This window comes from Agelaius phoeniceus, chromosome 26 (assembly GCF_051311805.1).
Source record: "Agelaius phoeniceus isolate bAgePho1 chromosome 26, bAgePho1.hap1, whole genome shotgun sequence".
NCBI classification, from domain to species: Eukaryota; Metazoa; Chordata; class Aves; order Passeriformes; family Icteridae; genus Agelaius; species Agelaius phoeniceus.
Window position 1 is genome coordinate 3,777,304 of NC_135290.1, and position 22,648 is coordinate 3,799,951.

The following is a 22,648-nucleotide window of genomic DNA, read 5'->3' on the forward strand; positions in this document are numbered from 1 at the left end:
AGCTATGAGTTACTCTTGGGGTGTGTGCAAGTTCCAGAGTGTGTTTGTGATACTGTGAACTGGTGTATGTGCAGTAGGAGTTCTTGAATTACTTCTTCTCCTACTCTGGGTGCTGCTTTATTCCCAGCAAGGCATCAGGGAGTCTCAGGGATGTGATGGAAGTGAGGAGAAGCAATAGCAGTGCCAGTGAGGGCCAGCAGGCGCGGAGTGTGTGGGCCTTTGGGTGCCATTGGCGCTGTCGGTGCTGCGGGCTCGGGGCAGAGGAAGGAGCTGCGGAGGCGCGGCCCGGGAGCCCGGCGGGCGGAGCGGCAGCGCCCCCTGCTGGCCCCGGCCGGCCCCGCCCGCGGCGGTTCGTGCCCGGCCGCAACCCCGGCTCCTGTGCCCGTGGCTCCCAGCGCGCAGTAATACACGGCCGCGTCCCCGCGCCGGGGCTCAGCGAGCCACAGCGAGCTGGAACTCCGATCTGCCGACACCAACACATGGCCCGCACTGCCCGGTAGCTCCTTGGAGTCTTTGTGAATGCTCACAAAGAGTTCCGGTCCGCGGCCCGGGAGCTGACGGTACCACTGGATCATTTGGCTGGTCTGGATTTGGGGATGTGAGCAGGTGATGTTGATGCCGGTGCCCTCGGTGGTCTCCACTGTTGGCTCCTGCTGTACCTGGGCTCTGGCCGCAGCCACTGCCACGGAGAAAAGCCCAATCACTTGTCTTTATCAGAGAATGCCATACAGTCAGAGATGGGGAGGGAGAGAGAGCAGCGTTAACTGGGCGGCTTTCTGATAATAAAGTATCGAGAGAATATTGCTCTGAGAGGGTTTGGTAGGGGAAAAGAATCGATGATGGATATTTTAAAGGACAATTAGAATTTTTAAGAGAGGAAAGGGATGAGGAAAATGGATTTGCATGGATGGATGGATTGAGTGATGGATGGATGGATGTTTGGATTGATAGATGGTTGTTTGGATGGAAGGATGGAAAATTGGAGTAGCATAGGCAAACTCGCTGAGAAGGATTTAAGTGAGCCAAAAATAAACCCCTATGATGACAGAGGAGGGGACAGAGAGCAAACAAGATCTGAAAGGGAGAAGAGGGGTAGGAGATAAATCTTCGGGCGAGCGGGGTCTCAGCCAGCCCCCCGACGTCCCCCACTGCTGCTTTCCCCACGCACCGATGAGAACCACGGCCAGCGCGGCCAGCGCCGCGGCCCGAGCCCGCCGCATGCCGCCGCTCCGCCGGCCGAGCCTCGCTGTGGCCCTGAGCCCCGGCTCTGCTGCGGCCGTGCCGCCTCCTCTGGGCCGCCGCCAGCTCCGCCCCGGGGCTGAGCCCTGCGCCGCTGCCGCTCGGGCTCTCGCCGAGTCCTGGCAGGGAACGGAGGCGAGGCGAGCGCGGGGCCTGCGGGGCGGCGCTCGGCTCTCTGCACGTCGCAAGCGGCGGGGCCGGCCTGGGGGGCAGCGATCGGGCTGGGATCGTGGGCATCACCATTGACAGTGCCTGGCTTTCCTTCGCTCCCATAATCTGTTCCCTCACATTGTCCCTTGGCTGTCATGTGGGGACTCCCGAATTGTCTTTCAGGGCACTGGAAGGAAATCCACATTCCCAGATTCAAGACCTGGCCATAAAGCCCCAGCATTTCTCCGTGTCCACGACACCAATGTGATGCCGTTCAGGGGAGAGCAACTGTGCACTCTCCTGGAGAGCTCTATCCGTGAATCTGTGTTTCTGTGTGTCTGTGTGTCTGTGTGTCCCTGTGTCTAAGGGTGTGTGAGGACTCCCAGTCATGCTGAGGGTCTCCCAAGAATTCAAATGGAATTAAACTAAAAATCCAAATTTAGTTGTAATCCCCTTTGTTAGGGGTGGCACTGTGCACTAGTAAAATGTTATGTTTAGAGCAGCTGCAAAAGGAGGGCTCAGGAGGCAGGGACAGCATTTCAGTGCCTCTTCCATGCACAAATCTCCTCCAGGCTGCTACCTCATTGTTCAGCCACACCTGGGCTCCTTCTGAATCATGGCAAATGCTGCTCAGTGCAGAGCAGTGGAGAGCGTCTGCAATGCGGTCAAGGCATTTCACTGGTTGAGTAACACAATAGGGCACACACACAGACACACACACCCAAACACACACACAGAACACAAGTGCACACAAACCAGGAACACAGACAAGGACACAATCAGACATGGACGCTGCTGAGGAAACCTGGGAACAACTGCAGCAGGGTTGGAGCCTTGTGGGCAAGGACAAGGGTCAGACAAGGCCCTAGCATGGTCTGTGTACTCACTGGCTCAACACAGAATAAAGTGTCCAGTGAGGCACGACCACTTCCCTGAATGGGAGTGTTACAGGGGAGGATTGGAACCAGCAGCCCAATGCTGACACACGGGGAGGCAAAAAACTGGTGACCATCACGGTGAGCTGAGGAGCAAAGAAGGGAGCGTGAGTGTGAGAATAGATCCGCGTTGGTATGTGATTTATGTGTGCACATCTCTGGACAGGAGTGTTCACATAGATGTGCATGCACAGACTTAGGTGCAGGAGCAGGAATGGGAGCGACCGTGGTGTTTGCACATCAGTGGGGACATAGCAGAAGGAGAAGTGTCTGTGCCTGTGCCTCCTTTGGAAATGTGCGTGCACACACCTCCTCATAAATGCAGGGCTATGAGTTACTCTTGGGGTGTGTATAAGCTCCACAGTTTGTTTGTGGTACTGTGAATAGGTGTATGTGCAGGAGAAGATCTTTAAATGCTGCTTCTCCAAATCTGGGTACTGCTTTATTCCCAGCAAGGCATCCGGGAGTCTCAGGGATGTGATGGAAGTGAGGAGAAGCAATAGCAGTGCCAGTGAGGGCCAGCAGGCCCGGAGTGTGTGGGCCTTTGGGTGCCATTGGCGCTGTCGGTGCTGCGGGCTCGGGGCAGAGGAAGGAGCTGCGGAGGCGCGGCCCGGGAGCCCGGCGGGCGGAGCGGCAGCGCCCCCTGCTGGCCCCGGCCGGCCCCGCCCGCGGCGGTTCGTGCCCGGCCGCAGCCCCGGCTCCTGTGCCCGTGGCTCCCAGCGCGCAGTAATACACGGCCGCGTCCCCGCGCCGGGGCTCAGCGAGCCACAGCGAGCTCCAACTGCCGTCCTCCGACACCGACAGCGATCCTGCAATGGCCGGCAGGGGCTTGGAGCCTTTAGCAACGACTGCCACGAATTCAGGTGCTCGGCCCGGGCGCTGACGGTAGAAATGGATGTAATCGGCGCCGCGTTTGTTGGAGTGGGAGCAGGTGATGTTGATGCCGGTGCCCTCGGTTGTCTCCAGGGATGGCTCCTGCTGCACCTGGGCTGTTGTCACAGCCACTGAAATGGAGAAAAGAAAAATCAGGTTTTTTTACAGAAAATACCATGCAAGGGGAGAGGGCAGAGGACGCCAGATCAGAGAGATTTTGGTTATGTTTTGAGAATAGGGTATGGAGACATGATTTGTCTGAGAGTGTTTCATTGACGATAAGGACTGGTGAGGGATGTTTTGAAGGTAAATCAGAAGGAATTGTGAAAAACAGACTGGCTGAGAGGGATAGAAGGATGGATGGATGGATGGATGGATGGATACAGATACAAAGGAGAAAAGCCTAGATGGGAAGCAATGATTTACAGAGGAAAGAAAACAAGCAGGCAGAGGAGGGGACAGAGGGTAAAAAGAACCGAAAAGGAAGAGGACGGTAAAAGTTGAATTCTGAGCTGGGGCCGATCTCACATAGCCCGCAGACCCTTTCGCCACCCCCACGCACCGATGAGCAGCGCGGCCAGCGCGGCCAGCGCCGCGGCCCGAGCCCGCCGCATGCCGCCGCTCCGCCGGCCGAGCCTCGCTGTGCCCCTGAGCCCCGGCTCTGCTGCGGCCGTGCCGCCTCCTCTGGGCCGCCGCCAGCTCCGCCCCGGGGCTGAGCCCTGCGCCGCTGCCGCTCGGGCTCTCGCCGAGTCCTGGCAGGGAACGGAGGCGAGGCGAGCGCGGGGCCTGCGGGGCGGCGCTCGCAGCTGTGTCCCACGGAGACTGCGGGGACAATGTGCAGATCTGGAGCCGTTTGTTCCGGAAAGCACAGGACTGAACGATTATTTTCTCTCTTCTCCTCCACCATCTGTTCCTTCCCGTTCCCACTCCACTAGCACTGGGGATTTCAGATTTGTCCTTCGTTGCATGTCTTTGTAAGAAGGGACGAGGGGCACGAGAGGCAGAGAACTCTGCTGGTCTCAAGAGCCTGAGCTCCTTGCCTGTCACAGAGAGCAACTGTGCTGGCAAAAATTGAAAAGGCAGAAAATCTCTTGTGCAACATCAGCGGGAAGAGGGGATAGAGTCTCTGTGAGAGAAACAATGCTGCAGTTAGGAAGGACAGTGAGGAAGGAGGGAGAGGAGCTGCTGCAGGCACCAGAGCACGGCTATTTCTGCAGCCTGTGATGAAGACCATGGTGAGGGAGGCTGTCCCCCTGCAGCCTATGAAGATGTGTGTTGGAGCAGAAATGCATCCCATGGAAGATCCAAAGCCACAGCAGGTGGATGTGTCCTTAAGGAAGGTGTGACCCCATGGGAACCCCCCCAGGAGCAAGGCCCTGGCAGGACTGTGCCTCCATGGAGAGGAGCCCATTCTGGAGCTCATTTTCTGCCAGGACCTGTGGACACATTGCAGACCCATCCTGGAGGCATCTCTTCCTGCAAGTCTGCACTCCATGGACCGGAGGACAGAAACAAGAGGAGAAGCAACCTGATATGGGCTTTGTGGGAATGTGTGCTCTCACTGATGTGTTTCTAAAACAATGCCGACCCAACTTTGCAGAGAGGCCAGAGGATGCCCTGCCCCCCGGAAAGCACAGAGCCCTTTCTGAAGCACCAAGAGGTGGCTTGGCACAGACCCTTCTGCCCTCCCTGCCTCACACAGACCACCTCAGGGTGAACATGTAGCTATGGCCGGGCGGGGCTGTTTGCTGCCGTGAGGAGCTCAGCTGGACACAGCCCGGGCTGAGGAGAGGGGCTGAGCACGGTCTGTGACGCCAAGCGGGGGAGCAGCCGGTGTCAGTGTGGGTGCCAGGGTTGGCGTCCGTGTGGGTGCCGGAGTCGGTGTCGATGCTGGTACAGGTGCCGGTGCTGATGTCGGTTCTGGTGTCGGTTCTGGTGGCGGCAGCGCCCCGGCAGCCCGGGACGAGCGGGGCTGGGCGGCCCCGGCGGGCGGAGCGGCAGCGCCCCCTGCTGGCCCCGGCCGGCCCCGCCCGCGGCGGTTCGTGCCCGGCCGCAGCCCCGGCTCCTGTGCCCGTGGCCCCCAGCGCGCAGTAATACACGGCCGCGTCCCCGCGCCGGGGCTCAGCGAGCCACAGCGAGCTGGAACGCCGATCTGCCGACACTGTCAGACTCCCCTCTGGTTCCAGCACGGGTTTCGTGCCTACGACAGCCGTTGCAATCAGCTGGGGTGCTTGGTGTGGGAATTGGCGATACCAGTGGGTAGAGTCGGCAGCAATTTTGGGGTGCTGGCAAGTGAGGTTCAGGCCTGTGCCTTCGGTAGCCTCTGCCCAAGGAGTCTGCTGCACTTGATCTGTGTCCGCAGCCACTGCTGGGAAAGGAGGGAGAGAGAACAAACTTCGTCAAAACCGTGGGATTCTGATGTTTCTTTTGCCAGACAGAGTCAGGGACAGTGGCCACACGGCAGAGGCAGACTGGAATGGAATGACAGGAATTCGAAATTCATGCATGCAGAGATTAGGCAGGTGTGCACATGCACAGATGGTTGAAGAAATGAAGATTTTAAGTGAAAAACAGAATGCTGTATTCAGGGCAAAAATAAATGCTGGATGTAGAGGGCAAGGTACATGTACAAGGAAAAGCAGGAATAAACACATGCAAGCAGGCTTTACCAACACAAATGATGAAGACTTGCTGGGATGAGAGATGGCAGGGAGACCAGGAGAGAGAAAGAGTTGGGGAGGAGAGGGAAAACTCCGTGCCAGTCTCCCTGGGGAATACTCCAGCCCCAGGCCCCGCCCGCTTGGTGCCAAACCCCACGCACCGATGAGAACCACGGCCAGCGCGGCCAGCGCCGCGGCCCGAGCCCGCCGCATGCCGCCGCTCCGCCGGCCGAGCCTCGCTGTGCCCCCGAGCCCCGGCTCTGCTGCGGCCGTGCCGCCTCCTCTGGGCCGCCGCCAGCTCCGCCCCGGGGCTGAGCCCTGCGCCGCTGCCGCTCGGGCTCTCGCCGAGTCCTGGCAGGGAACGGAGGCGAGGCGAGCGCGGGGCCTGCGGGGCGGCGCTCGGCTCTCTGCACGTCGCAAGCGGCGGGGCCGGCCTGGGGGGCAGCGATCGGGCTGGGATCGTGGACATCACCATTGACAGTGCCTGCGTTTCCTCCGCTCCCATAATCTGTTCCCTCACATTGTCCCTTGGCTGTCATGTGGGGACTCCCGAATTGTCCTTCAGGGCACTGGCAAGAAACCCACACACACGGATAAAGGACCTGGGCATAAAGCCCCAGCCTTTCTCCATGTCCAAGAAATGCATGGGATGCAGTTCAGGGGAGAGCAGCTGTGCACTGGCCTGGAGAGACCTGTCATTATGTCCATCTGTCTGTGGGTCTGTGTTTACAGCAGCTGGATTAGAACGGCTCAGAAAGCAGGTACTGCATTGCAGAGCCTCTTCCCTGGACAAATGGCCTGCAGGATGCTACCTCATTGTTCAACTGCACGCAGGCTCCTCCTGAGTCTGAGCAAATGCTGCTCTGTGATGCTCAGGGCAGAGCAATGGAAATGCGTCTGCAGTGTGCTCAATGCATTTCACTGGTTGTGTAACACAGCAGGACACACACAGACACACAGACAGACACACAGACACACAGAACACAAGCGTGCACAAACCAGGAGAACAGACAAGGACACAATCAGCCATGGATGCTTCTGAGGTAAACTGGGAACAACTGCAGTAGGGCTGGAACCTTGTGGGGATGGACAAAGAGTCAGAACAACTCCGGGCATGGTTTGTGTACTCACAGGCTGAAAAAAGAGTAAGGTGTCCAGCGAGGCATGGCTACTTTCCTGAAGGCGAGTGTAACAACGGAGGGTTGGAACCAGCCGGCCAATGCCAACACATAGGGAGACAAAAGCCAGTGACCAACATATTGAGCTTAGGAGGGAAGACGGGAGGGCATTTGTGGGAATAGAAACGTCTTGGGATGTGCTTTCTGTGTGCACATCTCTGGACAGGACTGTTCACATAGATATCTGTGCAAGGACTTGGGTGCAGCAGCAGGAATAGGAGGGAGCGTGCGTGTTTGCACATCAGTGGAGAAAAGGCAGAAGAAGAAGCACCTGTGCCTGGATATCCTCTGGAAACGTGAGAGCACACACCTCTTCATAAATGCAGGGCTATGAGTTATTCTTTGGAGTGTGAAACCTCCAGAGTGTGTTTGTAGAACTGTGAACTCATGTATATGCAGGAGGAGTTCTTAAAATGCTGCTTCTCCAACTCTGGGTGCTGCTTTATTCCCAGAATGGCATCAGGGAGTCTCAGGGATGTGATGGAAGTGAGGAGAAGCAATAGCAGTGCCAGTGAGGGCCAGCAGGCCCGGGGTGTGTGGGCCTTTGGGTGCCATTGGCGCTGTCGGTGCTGCGGGCTCGGGGCAGAGGAAGGAGCTGCGGAGGCGCGGCCCGGGAGCCCGGCGGGCGGAGCGGCAGCGCCCCCTGCTGGCCCCGGCCGGCCCCGCCCGCGGCGGTTCGTGCCCGGCCGCAGCCCCGGCTCCTGTGCCCGTGGCCCCCAGCGCGCAGTAATACACGGCCGCGTCCCCGCGCCGGGGCTCAGCGAGCCACAGCGAGCTCCAACTCCGATCTGCCGACACCAACAGCGACCCTGCACTGCCCGGCAGCTCCTTGGAGTCTTTAAGAGTGAGTGCGAGGAGGTCAGGTCCTTGGCCCGGCAGCTGACGGTACCACTGGATCCAATCGGTGGGCTGGATTTAGGGATGTGAGCAGGTGATGTTGATGCCGGTGCCCTCGTTGGTGTCCAGTGCCGGCTCCTGCTCTATCTGGGCTCTGGCCGCAGCCACTGCCACAGAGAAAAGCACAATCACTTTTCTTTATCAGAAAATGCCATGCAGTAGGTGATGGGGAGGTAGAGAGAGCAGCGTTAACAGGGCGGCTTTCTGATAATAAAGTATAGAGAGAATATTGCTCCGAGAGGGTTTGGCGGGGAAAAGAATCGATGAGGGATATTTTAAAGGACAATTGGAATTTTTAAGAGTTGAAAGGGATGAGGAAAATGGATTTGCATGGATTGATGGATTGCATGAATGGATGGACGGATGGATGGATGGATGGATGGATGGATGGATGGATGGATGGATGGAAAATTGGAGGAGCATAGGCAAATTCGCTGGGAAGGATTTCAGTGAGGTAAAAGAAACCCCTATGACGGCAGAGGAGGGGACAGAGAGCTAACAAGAACTGAGAAGGAGAAGAAGGATAAGAGATAAATCTTCGGGCGAGCGAGGTCTCACCCAGCCCCGCGACGTCCCCCACTGCTGCTTTCCCCACGCACCGATGAGAACCACGGCCAGCGCGGCCAGCGCCGCGGCCCGAGCCCGCCGCATGCCGCCGCTCCGCCGGCCGAGCCTCGCTGTGCCCCTGAGCCCTGGCTCTGCTGCGGCCGTGCCGCCTCCTCTGGGCCGCCGCCAGCTCCGCCCCGGGGCTGAGCCCTGCGCCGCTGCCGCTCGGGCTCTCGCCGAGTCCTGGCAGGGAACGGAGGCGAGGCGAGCGCGGGGCCTGCGGGGCGGCGCTCGGCTCTCTGCACGTCGCAAGCGGCGGGGCCGGCCTGGGGGGCAGCGATCGGGCTGGGATCGTGGACATCACCATTGACAGTGCCTGCGTTTCCTTCGCTCCATAATCTGTTCCCTCACATTGTCCCTTGGCTGTCATGTGGGGACTCCCGAATTGTCCTTCAGGGCACTGGCAAGAAACCCACACACACATGGATACAGGACCTGGGCAAAAAGCCTCACCATTTCCTGTGTCCATGAAACGAATGTGATGCCGTTCAGGGGAGAGCAGCTGTGCAATGGCCTCGAGAGATCTGTGTGTATATGTCCATGGTTCTGTGTGACTGTGTTTATAACAGCTGGAAAAGGAGGGCTCAGGACCCAGGGACTGCATTTCAGTTCCTCTTCCCTGGACAAATCTCCTGCACGCTGCTGCTTCATTGTCCAGTTACACCCGGACTCCTTCTGAGTTTGGTCAAATGCTGCTCTGTGATGCTCAGGGCAGAGCAATGCGGAGCGTCTGCAGTGTGATCAAGGCATTTCACTGGTTGAGTTACACAAAAGGGCACAGACACCCACAGACAGACACACACCCACCCAGAGACTCCTGCACATCGGGTGGGATTCATGCATGGATTTTTGTTTCCACATGGATTCCTGTGGACTGTGCCTGAACACAAGTGCACACAAACCAGGAACACAGGCAAGGACACAATCAGACAAGGATGCTGCTGAGGAAAATTGGGAATAACTGCAGTAGGGCTGGAACCTTGTGGGGAAGGACAAGGGTCAGGCAAGGCCCTGGCCTGCAGGCTGAACTGAGAGTAAGATGTCGAGAAAAGCACAACTGTTTTTTTAAAGGCAATTTTAACACGGGAGGTTGGGAACGAGCAGCCTGATGGCAACAGATGGGGAGGCAAAAGCCAGTGACAATCAGGGTGAGCTGAGGGGAGGGGAAGGGAGAGCGTTTGTGGGAATCGATCTGTGTTGGAATGTCCTTTATGTGTGCACATTTCTGGACAGGGGGGTTCACATAGATATCTGTGCAAGGACTTGGGTGCAGCAGCCGGAATAGGAGCAAGCGTGTTTGCACATCAGTGGGGACATGGCAGAAGGAGAAGTCTCTATGCCTGTGTCCCCTTGGGAACGTGAGAGCACACACCTCTTCATTAATGCAGGGCTATGAGTTACTCTTTGGGTTTGTGTTAGCTCCAGAGTGTGTTTGTGGTACAGTGAACTGGTGTATGTGCAGGAGGAGATCTTTAAATTCTTCTTCTCCTACTCTGGGTGCTGCTTTATTCCCAGCAAGGCACCCGGGAGTCTCAGGGGTGTGATGGAAGTGAGGAGAAGCAATAGCAGTGCCAGTGAGGGCCAGCAGGCCCGGAGTGTGTGGGCCTTTGGGTGCCATTGGCGCTGTCGGTGCTGCGGGCTCGGGGCAGAGGAAGGAGCTGCGGAGGCGCGGCCCGGGAGCCCGGCGGGCGGAGCGGCAGCGCCCCCTGCTGGCCCCGGCCGGCCCCGCCCGCGGCGGTTCGTGCCCGGCCGCAGCCCCGGCTCCTGTGCCCGTGGCCCCCAGCGCGCAGTAATACACGGCCGCGTCCCCGCGCCGGGGCTCAGCGAGCCACAGCGAGCTCCAACTGCCGTCCTCCGACACCGACAGCGATCCTGCAATGGCCGGCAGGGGCTTGGAGCCTCTAGCAACGAGGGCGAGGAATTCGGGTGCTCGGCCCGGGAGCTGACGGTAGAAATGGACGACATAGCCGCTCTGTTTATCGGTATGTGTGCAGGTGATGTTGATGCCGGTACCCTCGGTGGTCTCCAGTGACGGCTCCTGCTGCACCTGGGCTCTGCCTGATGCTACTGCCGGGGACAGAAAAAGGAGAAGACTAAAATCCTGCAATGTCCTACTTCACAGATGAAAGCCTGCAGATACAGTGAGGAATGTACACAGATGATGAGAAAGTAAGTACTGCTGGGATTTCAAGATAAGCAGGAAGAGAAATGGAAGTTACTGGTATGGGAAGATATGAAAGTGTAAATGCCAGGAAGAACTGAGCAGTCATTGAAGAAAGGAAGGATGTGGGAGAAGGAAAAAAGAAAGGGAATTAGAAGGGGTAAGTACTGACTTCATAAGTAATAAAGAAGGAGAGGGATGGAATGATTATGCCGGGTTGGATATAGAATACAAAGGAAATTTCTGAGGGACTATGGGATGGAGAAGGGGAGAGAAAAACAAGAGAACAGCTCTTGGGAAAAGGTCGGTGCAGAAGGCAGGCAGGACGGCAGCCTCCGGGCACCTGCGGGATCACCCCAGCCCCAGACCGCAGCCCCTTCGCCGTCCCCACGCACCGATCAGAACCACGGCCAGCGCAGCCAGCGCCGCGGCCCGAGCCCGCCGCATGCCGCCGCTCCGCCGGCCGAGCCTCGCTGTGCCCCTGAGCCCCGGCTCTGCTGCGGCCGTGCCGCCTCCTCTGGGCCGCCGCCAGCTCCGCCCCGGGGCTGAGCCCTGCGCCGCTGCCGCTCGGGCTCTCGCCGAGTCCTGGCAGGGAACGGAGGCGAGGCGAGCGCGGGGCCTGCGGGGCGGCGCTCGGCTCTCTGCACGTCGCAAGCGGCGGGGCCGGCCTGGGGGGCAGCGATCGGGCTGGGATCGTGGACATCACCATTGACAGTGCCTGCGTTTCCTTCGCTCCATAATCTGTTCCCTCACATTGTCCCTTGGCTGTCATGTGGGGACTCCCGAATTGTCCTTCAGGGCACTGGAAGGAAATCCACACACACGGATACAGGACCTGGGCATAAATGCTTTAGCCTTTCCCTGTGTCCAAAAGACCAATCTGATATAGCACAGGGGAGAGCAGCTGTGCACTGGCCTGGAGAGACCTGTCTGTGTGTCCGTGTGTCCCTCTCCCCATATCTCCCTCTGTCCATGTATCTGAGTGTCCTTGTATCCCAGGCAAGGACACTGCTGAGGAAACCTGGGAACAGCTGCAGCAGGAGCCTTGTGGAGAAGGACCAGCAGTCAGGTAAGGCCCTGGCTTGGTATGTGTAGTCACAGGCTCAACACAGGGTTAGATGTCCAGAGAGGCACAAATACATTCTTATAGGCAGTTTCAACAGGGTAGGTTGGAACCAGCAGACCAAGGGTGACACATGGGGTGGCAAAAACCAGGGACAATCAGGGTGAGCAGGGAAGGGAAGGATGGTGGATGAGGGAATAAATCCGTGTTGGGATGGGATTTTCTGTGCACATCTCTGGTCAGGATTGTTCATGTAGATGTGCATGCACAGTCTTGGGTGCAGGAGCAGGAATGGGAGCGAGTGTGCGTATTTGCACATCAGTGGGGACATGGCAGAAGGAGAAGTGTCTGTGCCTGGATATCCTCTGGAAACGTGTGTGCACACAGCTCTTCATAAATGCAGAGCTATGAGTTACTCTTGGGGTGTGTGCAAGTTTCAGAGTGTGTTTGTGATACTGTGAACTTGTGTACGTGCAGTAGGAGATCTTTTAATACTGCTTCTCCAACTCTGGGTGCTGCTTTATTCCCAGCAAGGCATCAGGGAGTCTCAGGGATGTGATGGAAGTGAGGAGAAGCAGTAGCAGTGCCAGTGAGGGCCAGCAGGCGCGGAGTGTGTGGGCCTTTGGGTGCCATTGGCGCTGTCGGTGCTGCGGGCTCGGGGCAGAGGAAGGAGCTGCGGAGGCGCGGCCCGGGAGCCCGGCGGGCGGAGCGGCAGCGCCCCCTGCTGGCCCCGGCCGGCCCCGCCCGCGGCGGTTCGTGCCCGGCCGCAGCCCCGGCTCCTGTGCCCGTGGCCCCCAGCGCGCAGTAATACACGGCCGCGTCCCCGCGCCGGGGCTCAGCGAGCCACAGCGAGCTCCAACTCCGATCTGCCGACACCGACAGCGATCCTGCAATGCCCGGCAGCTCTTTGGTCTCTTTCACAGTGAGTGCGAGGAGTTCAGGTGGTTGGCCTGGGTGCTGTCGGTACCACTGGATCCAATCTCTGGTCTGGATTTTGGGATGTGAGCAGGTGATGTTGATGCCGGTGCCCTCGGTAGCCTCCAGGAATTGCTCCTGCTCTATCTGGGCTCTCGCCACAGCCACTGCCACAGAAAAAGGAAAATCACTTTTCTTTATCAGAAAATGCCATGCAGTCGCTGATGGGGAGGGAGAGAGAGCAGCGTTATCTGGGCGGCTTTCTGAGAATAAAGTATAGAGAGAATATTGCTCCAAGAGGGTTTGGCAGGGGAAAAGAATCAATGATGGATATTTTAAAGGACAATTGGAATTTTAGGGAGGAGAAAGGGATGAGGTAAATAGATTTGCATGGATGGATGGATTGAGTGATGGATGGATGGATGGATGGATGGATGGATGGATGGATGGATGGATGGATGGATGAATGGATGAAAATTGGAGGAGCATAGGCAGACTCGCGGGGAACGATTTCAGTGAGGCAAAAGAAACCCCTATGATGGCAGAGGAGGGGACAGAGAGCTAACAAGAACTGAGAAGGAGAAGAAGGATAAGAGAGAAATCTTAGGGCGAGCGGGGTCTCAGCCAGCCCCCCGACGTCCCCCACTGCTGCTTTCCCCACGCACCGATGAGAACCACGGCCAGCGCGGCCAGCGCCGCGGCCCGAGCCCGCCGCATGCCGCCGCTCCGCCGGCCGAGCCTCGCTGTGGCCCTGAGCCCCGGCTCTGCTGCGGCCGTGCCGCCTCCTCTGGGCCGCCGCCAGCTCCGCCCCGGGGCTGAGCCCTGCGCCGCTGCCGCTCGGGCTCTCGCCGAGTCCTGGCAGGGAACGGAGGCGAGGCGAGCGCGGGGCCTGCGGGGCGGCGCTCGCAGCTGTGTCCCACGGAGACTGCGGGGACAATGTGCAGATCTGGAGCCGTTTGTCCCGGAAAGCACAGGACTAAACGATTATTTTCTCTCTTCTCCTCCACCATCTGTTCCTTCCCGTTCCCACTCCACTAGCACTGGGGATTTCAGATTTGTCCTTCGTTGCATGTCTTTGTAAGAAGGGACGAGGGGCACAAGAGGCAGAGAACTCTGCTGGTCTCAAGAGCCTGAGCTCCTTGCCTGTCACAGAGAGCAACTGTGCTGGCAAAAATTGAAAAGGCAGAAAATCTCTTGTGCAACATCAGCGGGAAGAGGGGATAGAGTCTCTGTGAGAGAAACAATGCTGCAGTTAGGAAGGACAGTGAGGAAGGAGGGAGAGGAGCTGCTGCAGGCACCAGAGCACGGCTATTTCTGCAGCCTGTGATGAAGACCATGGTGAGGGAGGCTGTCCCCCTGCAGCCTATGAAGATGTGTGTTGGAGCAGAAATGCATCCCATGGAAGATCCAAAGCCACAGCAGGTGGATGTGTCCTTAAGGAAGGTGTGACCCCATGGGAACCCCCCCAGGAGCAAGGCCCTGGCAGGACTGTGCCTCCATGGAGAGGAGCCCATTCTGGAGCTCATTTTCTGCCAGGACCTGTGGACACATTGCGGACCCATCCTGGAGGCATCTCTTCCTGAAAGTCTGCACTTCATGGACCGGAGGACAGAAACAAGAGGAGAAGCAACCTGATATGGGCTTTGTGGGAATGTGTGCTCTCACTGATGTGTTTCTAAAACAATGCCGACCCAACTTTGCAGAGAGGCCAGAGGATGCCCTGCCCCCCGGAAAGCACAGAGCCCTTTCGGAAGGACCAAGAGGTGGCTTGGCACAGACCCTTCTGCCCTCCCTCCCTCACACAGACCACCTCAGGGTGAACATGTAGCTATGGCCTGGCGGGGCTGTTTGCTGCCGTGAGGAGCTCAGCTGGACCCAGCCCGGGTTGAGGAGAGGGGCTGAGCACGGTCTGTGACGCCAAGTGGGGGAGCAGCCGGTGTCAGTGTGGGTGCCAGGGTTGGCGTCCGTGTGGGTGCCGGAGTCGGTGTCGATGCTGGTACAGGTGCCGGTGCTGATGTCGGTTCCGGTGTCGGTTCTGGTGGCGGCAGCGCCCTGGCAGCCCGGGACGAGCGGGGCTGGGCGGCCCCGGCGGGCGGAGCGGCAGCGCCCCCTGCTGGCCCCGGCCGGCCCCGCCCGCGGCGGTTCGTGCCCGGCCGCAGCCCCGGCTCCTGTGCCCGTGGCTCCCAGCGCGCAGTAATACACGGCCGCGTCCCCGCGCCGGGGCTCAGCGAGCCACAGCGAGCTGGAACTGCCGTCCTCCGACACCGACAGCGATCCTGCAATGGCCGGCAGGGGCTTGGAGCCTCTAGCAACGAGGGCGAGGAATTCGGGTGCTCGGCCCGGGAGCTGACGGTAGAAATGGATGTAATCGCCCATCCGTTTGTTGGAGTGTGTGCAGGTGATGTTGATGCCGGTGCCCTCGGTGGTCTCCAGGAATGGTTCCTGCTGCACCTGGGCTCTGCCTGTCGCCACTGCCAGAGACAGAAAAAGGACAAATCTCAAATTCTACTCTGCCCTACTGCATAGTACCGATCTCACAGAAACAGTCAGGGACGTACAGAGATGATGACATAAAGAGGAGCGAAGGGATTTCAAGATTAGCAGGAATGGAAGTGTCCATGAATGGTTTGTGGAGAGATGAATGCAGGAATGACAGGAAGAACGGGGCAGTCACAGGAGAATGGAGGGACGTGGGAGAAAGCACAGAAATAAAAGAAGAAAAGTTAGAAGGGCTAAGGACAGACCTTGTAACTAATAAAGAAGGAGAGATATGGAAAGCTCGCTCAGGGTTGACACAATATGAGGTGATTTTTGTGGGACTATGGAATGAAGAAGGAGTGAAAAACAATAGAACAGCTCTCGGGAAGAGGTCTGAGAAAAAGCCAGGGAGGACGGCAGCTTCCAGGGATTTGCGGGATCACCCATCCCCAAACCGCGGCGCCTTCATAACCCCCACGCACCGATGAGCAGCGCGGCCAGCGCCGCCAGCGCCGCGGCCCGAGCCCGCCGCATGCCGCCGCTCCGCCGGCCGAGCCTCGCTGTGCCCCTGAGCCCCGGCTCTGCTGCGGCCGTGCCGCCTCCTCTGGGCCGCCGCCAGCTCCGCCCCGGGGCTGAGCCCTGCGCCGCTGCCGCTCGGGCTCTCGCCGAGTCCTGGCAGGGAACGGAGGCGAGGCGAGCGCGGGGCCTGCGGGGCGGCGCTCGGCTCTCTGCACGTCGCAAGCGGCGGGGCCGGCCTGGGGGGCAGCGATCGGGCTGGGATCGTGGACATCACCATTGACAGTGCCTGGCTTTCCTTCACTCCCATAATCTGTTCCCTTACATCGTCCGTTTGCTGTCATGTGGGGACTCCCGAATTGTCCTTCAGGGCACTGGAAGGAAATCCACATTCCCAGATTCAAGACCTGGCCATAAAGCCCCAGCATTTCTCCGTGTCCACGACACCAATGTGATGCCGTTCAGGGGAGAGCAGCTGTGCACTCTCCTGGAGAGTTCTATCCGTGTATCTGGGTTTCTGTGTGTCTGTGTGTCTGTGTGTCCCTGTGTCCAAGGGTGTGTGAGGACTCCCAGTCATGCTGAGGGTCTCCCAAGAATTCAAATGGAATTAAACTAAAAATCCAAATTTAGTTGTAACCCCCTTTGTTAGGGCTGGCACTGTGCACTAGTAAAATGATATGTTTAGAGCAGCTTCAAAAGGAGGGCTCAGGAGGCAGGGACAGCATTTCAGTGCCTTTTCCATGCACAAATCTCCTCCAGGCTGCTACCTCATTGTTCAGCCACACCTGGGCTCCTTCTGAATCATGGCAAATGCTGCTCAGTGCAGAGCAGTGGAGAGCGTCTGCAATGCGGTCAAGGCATTTCACTGGTTGAGTAACACAATAGGGCACACACACAGACACACACACCCAAACACACACACAGAACACAAGTGCACACAAACCAGGAACACAGACAAGGACACAATCAGACATGGACGCTGCTGAGGAAACCTGGGAACAACTGCAGCAGGGCTGGAGCCTTGTGGGCAAGGACAAGGGTCAGACAAGGCCCTAGCATGGTTTATGTACTCACTGGCTCAACACAGAGTAAAGTGTCCAGTGAGGCACGACCACTTCCCTGAATGCGAGTTTAACAGGGGAGGATTGGAACCAGCAGCCCAATGCTGACACACAGGGAGGCAAAAAACTGGTGACCATCACGATGAGCTGAGAAACGAAGAAGGGAGTGTGTCTGTGAGAATAGATCCGTGTTGGGATGTGCTTTTTGTGTGCACATCTCTGGACAGGAGTGTTCACATAGATGTGCATGCACAGACTTAGGTGCAGGAGCAGGAATGGGAGCGAGTGTGCATGTTTGCACATCAGTGGGGACATGGCAGAAGGAGAAGTGTCTGTGCCTGGGTCTCCTTTGGAAATGTGTGTGCACACACCTCTTCATAAATGCAGAGTTATGAGATACTCTTTGGGTGTTTGCAAGCTCCAGAGTGTGTTTGTGGTACAGTGAACTGGTGTATGTGCAGGAGGAGATCTTCAAATTCTTCTTCTCCTACTCTGGGTGCTGCTTTATTCCCATCAAGACATCCGGGAGTCTCAGGGATGTGATGGAAGTGAGGAGAAGCAATAGCAGTGCCAGTGAGGGCCAGCAGGCCCGGAGTGTGTGGGCCTTTGGGTGCCATTGGCGCTGTCGGTGCTGCGGGCTCGGGGCAGAGGAAGGAGCTGCGGAGGCGCGGCCCGGGAGCCCGGCGGGCGGAGCGGCAGCGCCCCCTGCTGGCCCCGGCCGGCCCCGCCCGCGGCGGTTCGTGCCCGGCCGCAGCCCCGGCTCCTGTGCCCGTGGCTCCCAGCGCGCAGTAATACACGGCCGCGTCCCCGCGCCGGGGCTCAGCGAGCCACAGCGCGCTGGAACTCCCGTCCTCCGACACCGACAGCGATCCTGCAATGGCCGGCAGGGGCTTGGAGCCTCTAGCAACGAGGGCGAGGAATTCGGGTGCTCGGCCCGGGAGCTGACGGTAGAAATGGACGAAATCGGCGCTGCTATCTTTATTGGTATGTGTGCAGGTGATGTTGATGCCGGTGCCCTCGGTGGTCTCCAGGAATGGCTCCTGCTGCACCTGGGCTCTGCCTGACGCCACTGCCGGGAACAGAAAATGGAGAACACTGAAATCCTGCAATGCCCTACTTCACAGAAGAAAGCCTGCAGATTCAGTGAAGAACGTACACAGATGATGAGAAAATAAGTACTGAGGGGATTTCAAGGTAAGCAGGAAGAGAAATGGAAGTTACTTGTTTGTGAAGATATGAAAGTGTAAATGCCAGGGAGAACTGAGCAGTCATTGAAGAAAGGAAGGATGTGGGAGAAAGAACAACAAAAAAAGGGAGTTAGAAGTGGTAAGGACTGACTTCATAAATAATAAAGAAGGAGAGGGATGGAATGCTTGTGCAGGGTTGGACATAGAATAGAAAGGAAATTTCTATTTCCTTTCTGTGAATGAGAGGGATGGAGAAGAGGGGAGAAAAGCAAGAGAACAGCTCTTGGGAAAAGGTCGGTGAAGAAGCCAGGCAGGACGGAAGCCTCCGGGGACCTGCGGGATCACCCCAGCCCCAGACCGCAGCCCCTTCGCCGACCCCCACGCACCGATCAGAACCACGGCCAGCGCGGCCAGCGCCGCGGCCCGAGCCCGCCGCATGCCGCCGCTCCGCCGGCCGAGCCTCGCTGTGCCCCCGAGCCCCGGCTCTGCTGCGGCCGTGCCGCCTCCTCTGGGCCGCCGCCAGCTCCGCCCCGGGGCTGAGCCCTGCGCCGCTGCCGCTCGGGCTCTCGCCGAGTCCTGGCAGGGAACGGAGGCGAGGCGAGCGCGGGGCCTGCGGGGCGGCGCTCGGCTCTCTGCACGTCGCAAGCGGCGGGGCCGGCCTGGGGGGCAGCGATCGGGCTGGGATCGTGGACATCACCATTGACAGTGCCTGCGTTTCCTCCGCTCCCATAATCTGTTCCCTCACATCCTCCCTTGGCTGTCATGTGGGGACTCCCGAATTGTCCTTCAGGGCATTGGAAGGAAATCCACACACACGGATACAGGACCTGGGCATAAATGCTTTAGCCTTTCCCTGTGTCCAAAAGACCAATCTGATATAGCTCAGGGGAGAGCAGCTGTGCACTGGCCTGGAGAGACCTGTCTGTGTGTCCGTGTGTCCCTCTCCCCATATCTCCCTCTGTCCATGTATCTGAGTGTCCTTGTATCCCAGGCAAGGACATGTCTGAGGAAACCTGGGAACAGCTGCAGCAGGAGCCTTGTGGAGAAGGACCAGCAGTCAGGTAAGGCCCTGGCTTGGTATGTGTAGTCACAGGCTCAACACAGGGTTAGATGTCCAGAGAGGCACAAATACATTCTTATAGGCAGTTTCAACAGGGTAGGTTGGAACCAGCAGACCAAGGGTGACACATGGGGCGGCAAAAACCAGTGACAATCAGGGTGAGCAGAGAAGTGAAGGATGGTGGATGTTTGAGGGAATAGTTCCGTGTTGGGTTGTGATCTAGGTGTGCACATCTCTGGTCAGGATTGTTCATGTAGAGGTGCATGCACAGTCTTGGGTGCAGGAGCAGGAATGGGAGCGAGTGTGCGTATTTGCACAGCAGTGGGGACACGGCAGAAGGAGGAGTGTCTGTGCCTGTGCCTCCTTTGGAAATGTGTGTGCACACAGCTCTTCATAAATGCAGGCCTATGAGTTATTTTTTGGGTATGTGCAAGTTCCAGAGTGTGTTTGTGATACTGTGAACTTGTGTACGTGCAGTAGGAGTTCTTGAATTACTTCTTCTCCAACTCTGGGTGCTGCTTTATTCCCAGCAAGGCATCCGGGAGGCACAGGGATGTGATGGAAGTGAGGAGGAGCAATAGCAGTGCCAGTGAGGGCCAGCAGGCGCGGAGTGTGTGGGCCTTTGGGTGCCATTGGCGCTGTCGGTGCTGCGGGCTCGGGGCAGAGGAAGGAGCTGCGGAGGCGCGGCCCGGGAGCCCGGCGGGCGGAGCGGCAGCGCCCCCTGCTGGCCCCGGCCGGCCCCGCCCGCGGCGGTTCGTGCCCGGCCGCAGCCCCGGCTCCTCTGCCCGTGGCCCCCAGCGCGCAGTAATACACGGCCGCGTCCCCGCGCCGGGGCTCAGCGAGCCACAGCGAGCTGGAAGTCCCGTCCTCCGACACCGACAGCGATCCTGCAATGCCCGGCAGGGGCTTGGAGCCTCTAGCAATGAATGCGAGGAATTCGGGGCTTTGGCCAGGGAGCTGACGGTAGAAATGGATCGTTTCTCCCATCCGTTTGTTGGAGTGAGAGCAGGTGATGTTGATGCTGGTGCCCTCGGTGGTCTCCAGGAATGGTTCCTGCTGCACCTGGGCTCTACCTGTCGCCACTGCCAGAGACAGAAAAAGGACAAATCTCAAATTTTACACTGCCCTACTGCATAGTACCGATCTCTCAGAAACAGTCAGGAACGTACAGAGATGATGACATAAAGAGGAGCGAAGGGATTTCAAGATTAGCAGGAATGGAAGTGTCCATGAATGGTTTGTGGAGAGATGAATGCAGGAATGACAGGAAGAACGGAGCAGTCACAGGAGAATGGAGGGACGTGGGAGAAAGCATAGAAATAAAAGAAGAAAAGTTAGAAGGGCTAAGGACAGACCTTGTAACTAATAAAGAAGGAGAGGAATTAAATGCTTGCTCAGGGTTGGAGACAGAATCAGGTGATTTTCCTGGGACTATGCAATGAAGAAGAAGGAGAGAAAAACAATAGAACAGCTCTTGGGAAAAGGTCTGAGAATAAGCCAGGGAAGACGGCAGCTTCCAGGGACTTGCGGGATCATCGCAGCGCCAGCCCGCGGCGCCTTCATCACCCCCACGCACCGATGAGCAGCGCGGCCGGCGCGGCCAGCGCCGCGGCCCGAGCCCGCCGCATGCCGCCGCTCCGCCGGCCGAGCCTCGCTGTGCCCCCGAGCCCCGGCTCTGCTGCGGCCGTGCCGCCTCCTCTGGGCCGCCGCCAGCTCCGCCCCGGGGCTGAGCCCTGCGCCGCTGCCGCTCGGGCTCTCGCCGAGTCCTGGCAGGGAACGGAGGCGAGGCGAGCGCGGGGCCTGCGGGGCGGCGCTCGGCTCTCTGCACGTCGCAAGCGGCGGGGCCGGCCTGGGGGGCAGCGATCGGGCTGGGATCGTGGACATCACCATTGACAGTGCCTGGCTTTCCTTCGCTCCCATAATCTGTTCCCTCACATTGTCTCTTTGCTGTCGTGTGGGGACTCCCGAATTGTCCTTCAGGGCACTGGAAGGAAATCCAAACTCACAAGTTCAAGACCTGGGCATAAAGCCCCAGCCTTTCTCCGTGTCCACGAAACCAATGTGATGCATCTCAGGGGAGAGTAGCTGTGCATTGGCCTGGAGAGATCCGTCTGTGTGTCCGCTGTCCGCATGTCTCTGTGTCTTTGTTTTGAGCAGCTGGAAAAGGAGGGCCCAGGAAGAAGAAACTGCATTTCAGCAGTTTCTTCCCTGGACAAATGTCCTGCAGGATCTCCTGCGGGCTCCTTCTGAATCTGGGCAAATGCTGCTCTGTGATGCACAGGGCAGAGCAGTGGAGAGCATCTCCAGTGTGATCAAGGCATTTCACTGGTGAAGTAACACACAGATACACACACAGACTCAGACACAGACACACACACAGACTCAGACACAGACACAGACACACACACACAGACACACACGCAGAAGCTTCTGCCCATCAGGGGCATTCATGCATGGATTTATGCTCCCACATGGATTCCTGTACACTCTACTTTAAAACAAGCACACATAAACCAGGGGCACAGGAGGGCACACAATCAGCCATGGACCCGTCACAGGAAACCTAGGAGCAACTGCAGCAGGGCTGGAGCCTTGTGGGGAAGGACAAAGAGTCAGGCAAGGCAATGGCATGGTTTCTGTTCTGACAGGCAGAATAGAGTATAAGATGTCCAGAGAGGCACAAATACTTTCCTGAAGTCAATTTCATCAGGACAGGGTGGGAACCAGAAGCCCAATGCTGACACATGTGGAGGCAAGAAACAGTGACAATCAGAGTGAGCTGAAGCGGGAAGAAGGGAAGGTGTATATGTAAGTGTGTGGGAATAGATCCGTTTTGGGATGTGCTTTATGTGTGCACATCTCTGGACAGGATTGTTCACGTAGATGTGTGTACGCAGACTGGGGTGCAGGAGCAGGAATGGGAGCAGGTATGCATGTTTGCACATCAGTGGGGATATGGCAGAAGGAGAAGTGTCTGTGCCTGGGTCTCCTTTGGAAACGTGAGAGCACACACCTCTCCATAAATGCAGAGTTATGAGTTACTCTTTGGGTATGTTCAAGCTCCAGAGTGTGTTTGTGATACTGTGAACTTGTGTACGTGCAGTAGGAGATCTTTTAATACTGCTTCTCCAACTGTGGCTGCTGCTTTATTCCCAGCAAGGCATCCGGGAGTCTCAGGGATGTGATGGAAGTGAGGAGAAGCAATAGCAGTGCCAGTGAGGGCCAGCAGGCGCGGAGTGTGTGGGCCTTTGGGTGCCATTGGCGCTGTCGGTGCTGCGGGCTCGGGGCAGAGGAAGGAGCTGCGGAGGCGCGGCCCGGGAGCCCGGCGGGCGGAGCGGCAGCGCCCCCTGCTGGCCCCGGCCGGCCCCGCCCGCGGCGGTTCGTGCCCGGCCGCAGCCCCGGCTCCTGTGCCCGTGGCTCCCAGCGCGCAGTAATACACGGCCGCGTCCCCGCGCCGGGGCTCAGCGAGCCACAGCGAGCTGGAACTCCGATCTGCCGACACCAACACATGGCCCGCACTGCCCGGCAGCTCCTTGGAGTCTTTGTGAATGCTCACGAAGAGTTCGGGTCCTCGGCCCGGGAGCTGACGGTACCAGTAGATCGTTTGGCCTGTCTGGATTTTGGGATGTGAGCAGGTGATGTTGATGCCGGTGCCCTCGGTGGTCTCCA

General features: G+C 58.3%; 1 protein-coding gene and 1 long non-coding RNA gene across 2 annotated transcripts in view; one reads left to right on the forward strand and one right to left on the reverse strand.

Moving 5' to 3' along the window:
* Window positions 1-2,168: 2,168 nt before the first annotated feature.
* On the reverse strand, window positions 2,169-3,959 carry LOC143695731 (uncharacterized). Its single transcript, XM_077190732.1, has 3 exons — window positions 3,760-3,959; window positions 2,763-3,328; window positions 2,169-2,222 (listed from the first exon to the last, which is right to left on the reverse strand). The coding sequence occupies exons 1-3, from the start codon at window positions 3,809-3,811 to the stop codon at window positions 2,169-2,171; spliced, it is 672 nt and encodes a 223-aa protein (XP_077046847.1). The 5' UTR covers window positions 3,812-3,959.
* Window positions 3,960-9,185: 5,226 nt separating this feature from the next.
* Window positions 9,186-22,648, forward strand: part of LOC143695765 (uncharacterized) — a 47,497-nt gene continuing 34,034 nt past the window's right edge. The window contains exon 1 of the long non-coding RNA XR_013185295.1: window positions 9,186-10,707. This is a non-coding gene — a long non-coding RNA (uncharacterized LOC143695765). The remainder of the gene's footprint in view (window positions 10,708-22,648) is intronic.